The sequence below is a fragment of the Corvus brachyrhynchos genome, unplaced genomic scaffold (genome assembly GCF_000691975.1).
Source record: "Corvus brachyrhynchos isolate BGI_N302 unplaced genomic scaffold, ASM69197v1 scaffold351, whole genome shotgun sequence".
Classification (NCBI taxonomy): domain Eukaryota; kingdom Metazoa; phylum Chordata; class Aves; order Passeriformes; family Corvidae; genus Corvus; species Corvus brachyrhynchos.
Window position 1 is genome coordinate 249,150 of NW_008236203.1, and position 11,916 is coordinate 261,065.

At 59.8% G+C, this 11,916-nt stretch overlaps 1 protein-coding gene across 2 annotated transcripts in view; it reads right to left on the reverse strand.

Moving 5' to 3' along the window:
• TSC22D3 (TSC22 domain family member 3) overlaps positions 1 to 11,916 on the reverse strand; it is a 16,316-nt gene that overhangs the window by 2,828 nt on the left and 1,572 nt on the right. Inside the window, exon 1 of one of the 2 annotated variants that reach the window (XM_017741304.1) lies at positions 2,195 to 2,333. The exons of the other annotated variant lie outside the window; for it this stretch is intronic. Coding sequence (XP_017596793.1) covers positions 2,195 to 2,244 — 50 coding nt within the window. The 5' untranslated portion in view covers positions 2,245 to 2,333. Of the gene's footprint in view, positions 1 to 2,194; positions 2,334 to 11,916 lie in introns of those variants that run through there. 2 annotated transcript variants of the gene reach the window in all.

An 11,916-nucleotide genomic window follows, 5' to 3' on the forward strand; every position in this document is an offset into this window, starting at 1 on the left:
GGCACACTGCCCCCCGGTACGGCACACTGCCCCCGGTACTGCCCCCTCACACCGTGTACTGCACCCCTCTGCAGCCCCTCCTCCCCTTCCAGTTGAACCACAGCACGGCACCATCCCAGTGCAAGAACCCCGCGCTTCAGCACTGTGTCCCCCCTACTCTGCAGCCCCACTTCACATCCGTTGTCTGTTGCAAGCACAGTCCTGGCACCCCCGGCATCCTTAGTACAACCCCCCACAGCCCACACACCTCAGCATCCCCTTCCTGTGCTCCTGGGCACCCAGGATGGGGGTTCAGTGAGGGGGACACACGCACCTGCTTGGGTGCTCGCAGAAGGGGTGAACCCGGTCTGCATTTGTAGGTGCAGCCTGCAGGTCCCTCACAGTGAGGCCTCGTGATTGTGAAGTGGGGGCATGAGGGAAAGGGGAGCCACGGGCATTCAAAATACAACCTGGGGTGCAAAACAGAAACGGGAGCGAAAACCAGAAACGGGCTGCTAAAAAAACCGGGGCGCATAACAGAAACGGGGGTGCAAACCAAACAGAAACAGGAGTGATAAACAACAGAAACGAGAGCAGAAAAACAACCCAAGCGTAAAAAACAACCCCAGGAGGGGAAACGAAAACCTGCGTGCAGAGCAAACCCGGGGTGCAGAACCAATCCAGAGTACGGAACACGCCTCCAGGCTGCAGAACAACAACTGCGGGGTGCAGAACAAACGCGGGGTACAGGACAACACCCTCGGGGTGCAGAACAGCCCCCGGGTACAGAAGAAAGTGAAGGTACAAAACGAACTCGGGGTACAGAGCAAAACAACTCCAGGGTGCAGAGCCAACCCGGGGTGCAGAGCAACAAATCTAGGGTGCAGAACAATGACTTTGTGGTGCAGAACAAATTCGGGGTACAGAACACGTCCAGGGTTCATAAACAACCGCGGGATGCAGACCAAACCTGGGGTCCAGAACAAACTCGGGAGCACTAAACACCACCACCCTGGGCTGCAGAACAGTCCCGGGGTACAGAACAAACCAGGAGTACAGAATAACCACACCCTCGGGGTGCAGAACAACGACCCCGGGGTGCCGAAGAAGCTCGGAGTACAGAACGAACACGTCCAGGGTTCATAAACAACCGCGGGATGCAGACCAAACCTGGGGTCCAGAACAAACTCGGGAGCACTAAACACCACCACCCTGGGCTGCAGAACAGTCCCGGGGTACAGAACAAACCAGGAGTACAGAATAACCACACCCTCGGGGTGCAGAACAACGACCCCGGGGTGCCGAAGAAGCTCGGAGTACAGAACCGTCCGGGCGCCCTCGGCCGCGGCGTCACGACGGGTCCTTCTCGCGTCCACAGAGCGACTTACACATAGAGCGAGAGGGTCTCCTCCGAGGGTGTAAGCAGGGCCCCTAGAACGCCCCCCGCATCCCGGGGGCTGGGGTGGCACTGCCCACGCGGTGCTGCCCCACTGCCCTTGGCTGCCCACTTATCTCTGCCCTCTGGATATGGGCCTGGGGGAACTTTGCTCAGTGGCTGCCTGCTGCCCCTGCCTCCAGGGGCTCATCACCCTGAGGCTGATGCTGGATGGCAGAGCCCACACACGGCATAGTGTCCAAGAAAGCGTTAGTGCTGGCAGGGCATGTGCACCCCAGGGATGCTGCAAAGGACGCCAAATGCCCCAATCCAGGGGGTACTGAATGTGCCTGCACTTGGCTGTTGGAAGAGGCCAAGCAGCCCTGACTAGCGGGTGTGCTGCTGTGACCCTTCCTGAAGCGGGGAGGGGGAGCAGAGTGGAATTTCCCCATCAGAAAGGGAAACTGAGGCACAGTGCAGCACGGCTGCTGCTGGGAGCAAGACCTAGCCAGGCAGCTCTCCACAAATCACAACCCCCTCCCAGGGCAGGGTGAGAATGCTGTGCCGCCTGTGGACCACAGCCGGGCGTATGCAGGTGCCCCAGGACACGCGCGTTTGATGTGAGGACGTGAGAAAGCATTTTCTCCCTGGTGGGCCCATCTGGGACCTGTGGGAGGGATGATGCACATCCCCCTCTGTCAGCACTACTCCAGCCCATGCAACGCTGCTGAGCAGGGACTGAGCAGGGTGCTGGCACTGCAGAGAGTAGGCCGGGGTCTGTCCCCCAAGCCCCGGGGCTGGCCTGTGCTCCCCCCCTCACCCACACCAGGCCCTACTTACCAGTCCCTCCTTCTGAAGAGGCTCGGGGAGTACGGCGGCGGGAAGGCCATGCCACCCCGTGACCCCGTTCCAGCCCCTCTGTTCCCAGGGGCAATGCTGGCTCTGCCTGTGGCTGCGTCCCCCCAGCTTGCAGTGGCAGAGACAGCCTGGGTGTTGGCTGCATCCAGGGGCTCCAGCCACGGGGTAAACATGCTGGGGGATGACCTCAGCTGCACTCAATTGGCCCTTTCAAGGCCGATGGCCAGTGTGCCATCCCGAGCTGCGCGGGTGCCCCCCTCCCTGGGGGGATGAAAGGCCTCTGTGTGCACTTGTCCCCAGAGTGGCTGGTGGTGGGCTTGGTGGCAGCCCCTGGGACACAGCTTTGTTCCCTTGCTGGGACAAGTCCAGACCACCCACACCAGGGGTCCCTTGACTCAGTTTCCCACTGCAGCTCATGAAGCGTGCTGGTTTCACTGTGGAGAAGACAGAAGAGATGGGGAGAGCATTTTCTCCCACAGCTGTGCCACCTTCTGCAGAGAGGTGTCAGCAACAGGGAGGTGGGGTGGGCAGACCCCAGCCTGCCCCCAGCCCTGGCAGCTGTGCCTGTTTTCCCACCTCCTGTGATCTGGCCCCCTGACTCCTGGCTCAGCCTCCTTCCCAAAGGAAGCCCTAAATCATTAGTGGCAGGGACCAAGGGCTCCAGAATGGGCAGACCAGAGCCTGGCTGGTGGTCCTTGTCTCACAGCTTGAGGTTCCCGGTCCCTGCCTGGTACCTTTCTGATGCAACACTCAGGCACCAAGGACTGAGGAAAAAACCAAGGAGTTCTGCAGCTGCTGGAGTGAAGCTGGAAAATGCTTTGGGGGGGAGATTGCTTCAGCTCTGCCACCTCCAATATTTTCCCCATGGAGCTGGGTCTATTGCAAAAATAAACCAGAGTAAGTCACTGATTTCCCTGCAGTCCCCCTGGGTCTTTCCAGCCAGCCCTGCCCACATCACTGCTCAGGGCATGGACTCCTCAGTCTGAGGCTGGGCAGGATGCTGTCGGCCTTTGAGAGGCCACAGCGCGGGATGCTCTGGAGGGATGAAGAAGCAGAAGTTTCTTTCCAGGCACTCAGTAAATGAGGGATCCCTATGCAGCCTGTGGCCAGGGCAGGTCAGGCCGGGCAGGGGGCTGCAGCCCCCTCACAGCCCCACACCCTCACATGGGGATGTGGCTCCTGAACATTTCGCTGGGTGCACACACCCACGGCACACCTTGCAGCCCCTACAAGCGAGTCCTGCCCGCACATGCGCGTGCACACGCAGCACGCCCACACCCCCTGCATACACACGTGTGTTTGCAGCCCACACGAGCGTGTGCCCTGCACACAGGGACACACCCTGCACATGCATGTGCACATTGGTGCGCCCTGCTCACACACATGTGCAAGCACATTAGTTTAGTACCTGGAGCTGACGATCTTGGGGGTCTTTTCCAACCTGAATGTCTCTGTTACCCTGTGACACACTCTGTGTGCCAAACAAATGCTGCTGTTCCGTGTGCAGATGCACGAGCGCTGCCGGCACCCCCTGCACATGCTGCCCTGACTAACAGCTGACACACGGCCCTGCCTGTACCCCTGGTGTCAGCAGCACGGCGCAGGACAGCTCCGCATGCCCCTGCATAGTGGGAGGGCACCCCCAGCCCACGGGTGTCACCTGTAGCCCTGCTGGCACCTCCACAGTGGGAGCAGCAGCTCCCAGCTCTGCTGGACTCTGCTTTGTGCCAGCTCTCCCCAGGAGCCCCTCTGAGCTGCCCCAATGCCCCCACAGCAGCAGGGTCCTACATGGGGCTCCAGCTGCACCCCAAGTGGTGGGGGGGCCCTTTCCTAGCACACCATGGCCCTGGCCTTGCCAGGCTCCTGTCCCACCACCTGCTCCTGCTCCTCCAAGCAGAGCAGGGTGCGCAACACACCACCTTGCTCTTCCTAAAGAGCAGGGCGCATGGACTCACAGTTACCGTGTGGCACCAGAGGCCACAGTGATGGGTGCTTGGAGCAGGCTGGGCGAGAGGGGCCAGTGCTGTGAACTGCATCCCCGAGGCAGCAGCATGGCAGCTCCTGCATCTACACACAGTGACAGGAGGTTCATCAGGCCGGGCCCAGCTCGTGCCTGTGGTTATTTTGGGAACATAGAGAGCCGCCGCAATACAGGCTAAGTGTGACACTAATTGTTGTGCTCTCTGGGGGGAAAAAAGCACCCGTGGCTGTCATCGAGCAGTGAGGAGAGGTGGTGACACCAGCCAATGATGACATCACCCAAGCAGTGGCCCTGCAGGACACCCCAAAGCTGCCAGCAGCGCCTAAACCCTTACACAGCCTGTTCCTCAGCCCAGAAGATGCCAGCCTCCCTCCTGGGGGACATTAAATGACAACCCCCTCCTCAGCAACTGGACTTGGAGTTTGGCAGGCCCAACAGAGCTCTGCCAGGCTGGAGCAAGGGGAGATAGGGAGTAGGACGAGGGGATTATCTCTTGCTGCCTGGCATCCCATACCTGCATAGTGCTGTGGGTCAGGGGACATGCCCTCTCCCCACAGCCCCAGGGACAAGACGTGCTGTTGTACTGAGCCCTGTGTGTTGGACCTGCACCAGGCACTGCAGTGCCACACACCAGAGGATGCTCCTGTCCTGGCAGCTGCAGATGGAGCCAGAGGGGTGGTTGGGGCTTCAGGAGCAGCCCTGGCTCCCCAGTCTTGGCTCTCCCCCTGCTCCAGGCTGTGCTCACAGCTCCGTGGCAGCGTTCCTGGCTTGCTCTCTCCCAAGGACTCAGCTCAATGGGAGGAAGGCCCTTCAGAGGGTCTGAGGCGTGGGAAATGTTTATAGCCTGGCCTCAGAGACACTGGAGAGCAAACTGGGAAAGGCGCAGAGCCAAGGCTGCCCAGGCTGCTCTGCAGAGTCAGATCTCCTGCTCCAAGGGTCAGAGCAGAGTGGGAGAGGAAAAGCTACTGCTTGCAAACACACAGCTAAGAAAACTCTGCCTGTCACAGCCCAAAATACTGCAACTGTGGTGGTGCCAGCCAAGGGACTGGGGATGCCGGTGCCAGGGCATCCTAGCTGTGCCCTGCAGGAATAGAGGGAAGTGTGGCTGGGGACACTGGTGATGGCCGGGGCCTATGGGAGACTATGGCAGGAAGGGCTGGGTGTGGGACAGGGCTGAGGGGCTCCAGGTCTTGTCCAGCAGCTTTGTCCTGGTTCTGGGAAAGGAGAGGTAATGCCAGGGGCTGCCCACAGGCAAACAGGCAGCTGGGTCATCTGCCATGCCAATCCCACCATCCTGAACAGCAACTGCCTGCCCTATGGCACTGGCATGGGGCTGTTGTGCCAGTCCCAAGGGCTGTGGGCCTAGCACTGCCAAAGTACACCACACCAGTTGTCCGATCTTGGTTTCCTCCTCCTGGAGATTCCTGGCTGAGCTGCTCCCTGAGGCCTGGCACTACCCCCCACCTCAGCTGGTGCCCTCCAGGAGCTGTGTGGGACATGCAGAAGCCTCATGCAACCAAGAGCCCTGTGACATGGAGACCCAGGTCATGCCCATCAGAGCCTTGGAGGGGTCATAAATCACCCAATCCAGGGCATGTGCTGCTCCAGAGCAGAGGGCAACTATTCCTGGGCACACCTGGAAGTGCCTGGGTAGGGATGCACCCCCTGCCTGTGGAGCCGGTGCTGCTGGCCTTGCCTGGTCCCAGTCCCAAGCCAGGAGACATCAGAGGCATGTGTGGCCCACACAGAAGCGGCGGCCTCTGCCATGCTGGGGAATCCCAGGGAGGGTATAAGTGAGGGAAGGCTGGAGGGGAACCTACCCTTGGGAAGGCTGACAGGGAACATGTCCTCCTTCCCTTCATGCCCAGCGGAGGCAGAGTGAGCTCTGTGTCCATGGGCAGGGGACACAGGTGACCCACCCTGCCAGGCAGCAGGCATGGGCAGGGATTGTTGTGTGGAGACTCCTCCAACCTGTCAGGCTGGAAGCAGTGTGGGGTGGTGGAGGGAGCCCTGGCAGGCTCCTGTGTCCAGCTGTGGGGCTGCCTGCTTCCTCTGATAAAGGTACTTGGCTGTACTCCCAGTTCTGGTTTTTTTCTAGCCTGCAAGTGCACACCCTCGAGCCAGCCTGCTGAGAGCTGCAATTTTTCTTTAACTTTGTCACCAGACCCTCTTCTTCCTCCTTTGCCCCTAGTAGAAGTTGCCTCCCAGCAGTTGTGTGAGGAGGGGAGGTCAGAGAGGACCCAGTTCCAGCCAAGTCCTTCTCGCCATGTAGGAAGCCCTCAGAGTCACAGCTTCCCCAGGCATGCTGGTGTAGGAGAGGAAGAGGAAAAACGGCTCATTTGGTTGTTACCAGCCCTGGATCATGTGGCCAAACATCCCACCTTGCTGGTGTTTGTCAACACCAGCCCCATGCTGCTGCCAACCCAGTGTGGGCCCTGGGCACCCTTGCTCACTGCTCCCCCCAAAGGGTCCCACAGCTGCCAAACACTGAGGTGAGGGTGCCAGGTATGGCACAGCTCAGTGAAAACCCTGCAGCTTTCTCTGAGCATCGTGGCTGGCTGTTGGGGGAGTGCAGCTAACCCCGACCATGCTACCCCCTCCCATGGACCAGGGATGCCCAGCCCCAGGGAGGACGGCAGGCTGAACCCTTGGCAGAGCTTTAATCCACAAATCTGTCCGCAGAGCAAAGCGTTTCACACCCACGGGCCGGGGCTGGAGTCCTGTCACTGAACTCGCTGTTATCGCCTCCTGGTTACTCGTGCCCTGCCCCGGGGCTCCTGCCAGCCACGGCTCTGAACTCCAGAACTGTCCTTGCTTCTTAGCGTACTGTGTCATGCTGGACAGCCCCAGCTGGATCACCCACAGATCCTGGCTGCCCTTTTCTGGTCCAGTTTCAGGGGAGTGGGGATAGAGCATAGGTGGTTGCGACACTGAAGGGCCCCCCCGCAGCACGAGGGCCACGCGGCGCCCTTGAACCCCAAAGCGTGGTCCGGTGCTGTGCAGCCTGGGTTCTGCCTCCCCCAGCCCCTCACCCAGCTTTGCAGCGATCCCAGCCCGAGAGAGGAACCCCAAAGCAGGGCCTCTGGCATCCTCCAAAAACAATCCCAGGCCCCTTTTCAGGCAAGAGCGGGCGCTCCGAAGCCCTGCTGGGCGCTGGCAGCTGCTGCCCTGCGGCGTGCGGGAGTGCCCGCTCGCTAATTGGGAGGCAGCTCGTTATGTAATGAGGACGGAGGCAGGGGAGCTGCGAGAGCTGTGCAGCGCACCCCACGCTACCCAAATCTGCTCTTCCAGCCCAGAATAAGCCCTGTTTATGGAACCCCTCAAGCCCTTCACTGGTCCTTTTCACAGGTCCTGGTGCTCTCCTGCCTGGCCGAATGCTTGGAGGGAGCCCCAGCAAGAGCCCAAGCAGCCCCACAAGGCCCGAGGGACAGCTGGACCCTGCTGGGGGTGCGAAGCCCGGACAGACCAGAGCCGGCGGGGGCCGGGGACACAGGAGCTGTGCTCGGCTGGAGCATGAGCCAGCACCCGCAGGAGGTCAGGCAAGGACATGTAGGGCGGCACAGCTTCAGCAGAGACGGTTATTAATACCCCGCCTGGCCTTTGCAAGGAATCCCGGGCATTTCAAATCAGGGACCTTTGCTGAAACCCTGCCGTCCCTGACATTTCAGAACAATAACAATGTGAAAGACAATCGGTTGCTGGCAGGATGTATACCTGTGGCTCTGTGTGTGCCTGACCTCAGCAGCCAGCCCTCACCTCGCTTATGCCAACCCTTGGGGACAACCTGAGACCATCCCCTGCCTCCAAACCACCCAGAGCAGTCCTGCTCCATTTCACAGGCATATCACTGTGAAGGTCTCACTTAAGGAGATGAAAATGTCTTGTCCTGCCCCATGGCATCTGCCACCCTCTGCCAATTCGGCTGCCATCCCCAGGGAATTGTGAGTGGGGCTGGCAAGGACTGGATACCACCCTGATCCTGGAGTCTGGAGAGCCCAGAGTTTCTTCTGTGCTGCCAGAGTCATTCTGCAAAGCCCCCTCAAATAGATATATACATATATATAGAACTCCGCACACAGACAGAGGATGATCTCCTGTCCCAAAGCCAGCCATGTGCAGCACCTGGATAAATATAACTCACAGCTCATTTGCAAAGCATCAGGATGGGTTGTAGCCTCTCTCGCCTCTCCAGCCCCCTTCTCCGGGGTAAAGTTGGAGATGATGATCTCAGAAGTCTTTTCCAACCTAAAGGGTTCTGTGATTCTCTGCCCTCTACAGAGAGGGCCTCAGTCCTTCCCAAGGGCAGGATCCACCTAGAGCCTCACTCACCTTGGCAGTCCACATAAAGCGCACGGACCCATGCACGGTCATGTCCCCTGGGCACATGCACAGCTGCCAGGCTCTGACAACATATATCCCAAGCCCTTCCAAGTCCCATGCAAGTCACGGTGCTCCCCCAAAGTACAGAGTCAGCTTTAACCCTCTTTGTGCTGGACAGTGGCCAGGGAGGTGGTGTCAGGTCCCAGCAGAGACCATCCAGGATCAGGCCATGTCTCACCAGGAAGGGAAAGTGTGATGCTGGAGGGAGGGGGCATGATGCTGGGATCAGGGCAGACCCCTGCAGCCTCCGTTAGCTCCAACCTCTTCCTCATTTTTACAGTTTAAAGACTGAAAAAAATCCTTCCCTGTAGGGAAGGCCTTTTCCCTGTAGGGCCATGCTGACATCCCTGGCTGACCTTGGGACACCTACTTCTGCCTGTGCAGAGCCAAGTGCCTGCCCCAGCAGATGGGTAGTGCAGGAGAATCCCCAGGGAACCAAGAGGACAGGCTCCTGAGAAGCTGACGTTGGCATCACCAGACTGGCTCGGCTGTGCCAGCCCCCTTGGCCATAGCCTTGTGGTTAGGGGCAAATGCTTCCCACCTAACGGGCTGGAGGGGCTGAGCAGGGCTCTTCTGTGCTTCAGAGAATGTTGGGAATACCCTTCTGGAGGGAGCTGGGTCTTGCAGGAGCAGGCAGGGACAGGCAGGGGGCATTGTGTGGCGCACGCTGCTGCCAGCCCTGCCAAGCCACGCTGAACCCAGTGTGCTGTGGCAGAGCCCCCGTGAGCCTGGTCTGCCAGGACATGGCCCCCAAGGCTGCTGGGATGGGGTGGGGGTCCCAAGCTGTTGGGATGCCCATGATGGAGACCACAGCAGGCTTAGCTGGCTGCCTGCCTGACATCTTCCTGACGCTGGGAGGATTTGGGTACACCAAGGTTGGCACCTCCCAGCAGTACAAGCTACTCCTGCCACTGAAACAAAATCTCTCCGGCACCTCGGTGGTGTGCAGGGCTTGCAACCAACACTGCAGGCCACAGGCCATGTGCAGATCTGTCCTGTGGGAGCAAAGCAAACAAAGCCCTGGTGCATGGTTCTGGAGGGCAGGGGGGCTCTCCTGGCCCCCTCCCTGGCAGAGTTGTCCCAGGGCCAGAAGGGGGAGAGTAGGACAGCTCGGTCCCACACCCACACCTCTCTCACGCTCATGCATGGCCCCTCTCCCCATCAATGTGTTCTTGTTGCTCCAGCCCACTCGACCAGCTGGAATGCTTGCCCTGGCCCTGCCACCCTGGGATGCCCTTTATGCCCTGGCTCCCCTCCTCCTGCATTGCTGCCGCAAAGTGACACCCGACAGATGGGAACAAGTGGTGCTGTGACACAAATGCCACCCTGGTACTGCTGCCCAGGCAGCTCTTGCTTGCTGGCCTGACCTTACAGTGAGAAGGGCAGTGCTGCCCCGCTTTGCCCAAATTCATGCTTCCCTCAACCACTCACACAGAGCTTCCCTGTCTCCCTGTGACTCCCTTGGCTTGCCCAGGCCTGGGAGAAGGTGGACCCCAGCTCCTTTCATGGCTCAGACCAAAGGACAGGTCACTGTCCACCCTGTTGGATGGAGCAGCAGGTCTGGCAGTGACTGCAGACGACCTGGCTATGCAGAGGTGTCCCCTCAGAGCCCAAAGCAGGATGGGCACAGGCTAGCCAGGCTGCCAGGTGTTGCCCAGGAGAGGCTGGGCATGACTGGCCAATGTGGGCAAGCAGGCTGGCACATACCTCCTCTCCCCACACAGAGCCAGGTAGGGCCCGCTTCGATCATGTGCCAGTACACACCCGGGGTGCTGCTTCCCTCGCAGTGCTGACCTTCTCCCACACCACCGGCTCCCTTCACCCCCCTGGCCCAGGGAAAGGTGCCATGTGGCCATGGGCCTGCTCTCCCTGGACCACACACAACTGGGCTTGTGTCTGGCTCTGGGACGAGCAATCTTGGGTTAACGTTGGCATTACAGAGGGATGGCAAAGACCTTTCTGCCCACTTCATTGGCACCTGCAGGGAGAAGGTGTGCCCAGCGAGGGTAGTGGCAGCTGTCCTCCCTATACCTGGTGCTTCCATGTGAGCTTGGTCCCTTGGCATTGCTGAGATCTCCCTGGAGAGCAGTTTGTGATGCCCTGTGTGAGGACATGGCGGGGAGAAGCCCTTTCCACACAGGATCCCATGCACTCCTGGAACAGCAGGGTTTTCTGCAGGAGCATCAGCCCTGGAGGCAATTGGTCCAGAGCATCCCTTCCTTGTGCATCCCTGACAACATCCCTGCTGTGAGCAAAGGGTATGGAGAGTCTGGCAGGGACCACCCAGCCAGAGAAACCCCCAGAGACAGGCTGGACATGATGAAATGTATGTTGTCTGAGATGCCCAGCACTGATCTGACCTGACTGAGTTGTCTCCAGCCAGCCCCAGAGCGAGACTCAACTCTGAGTTTAGGATCTTGGGGATCCCGTGCTGTCCTGGATGTCAGCCACACAAAGGGATGTGTATCCACGCAACTTCCCCCTCCTCCTGTGTTGCCGTAGGAGCACATCAGCCAAAACAAGGGGCTCCAAATGGTTTGGGTTCCCTGGTGCCATCAGCAGGGTGCCCTTATCAGGCACGTTATCGGGGTGTTCCTCTGGCACCCACAATCCTCTGCTGTGTAGGCTATCTCCTCTTGGATGCGTTGGCTCATTCCCCAGAAGGAGAAAGTTCAGGCTGGAGCAAAACAACTGCAAACACAGGTGTGGGCACACCTGGCTCCAGTGCCTGGGGCCGTGCACCCAGCTCCCCCATGCTGTGCCACCTAGGGGTGATGGGGGATCACCCAGGCAGCCTCCAGACCAAGGTGCCTGGACACTGGGTGTGACAGAGGGACACGGCTTTGCACCACACCATGGCACAGCCTGTCACTAACACAGTGCCTGGAGCCTCTTGGGACACATGGAAGACAGGCAGCAAGGAGTGCTAAGGGGCACTGACAGGGAGAAACCCTTGTCCCCTGGCATCTCTGCTCACTCCCTACCTCACCAGGAGCACCACAGGTCCTGCTCCACCAGGGATGAATTCGAAAGCAGCCTGCTGTACCCATATCAGTGGCCTCTGGCCCATAGGCACTGTCACTGACTGCCCCAGCGAGCAGCACAGGTGCTTGGCTCTGACCCCAGCCCTGGCAGCCCGTACTGGAGACAGTGTCTCGCTTCCCCCTTCACCAACGGTGCCAACTTGCTGCAGGCCCCCAGGGAAGAGGGGAACCTCTCACTCCCGTTCCTTCCCAGCTGGGTAGGTTCACTGCTCCCCATACGGGCCAGGTACCGGTGCCTTGGCGGGTGTCCCAGCTCCTCCCTTCCCACCTGAGCGGCAGCTCGGCATTATGTAAGTGCA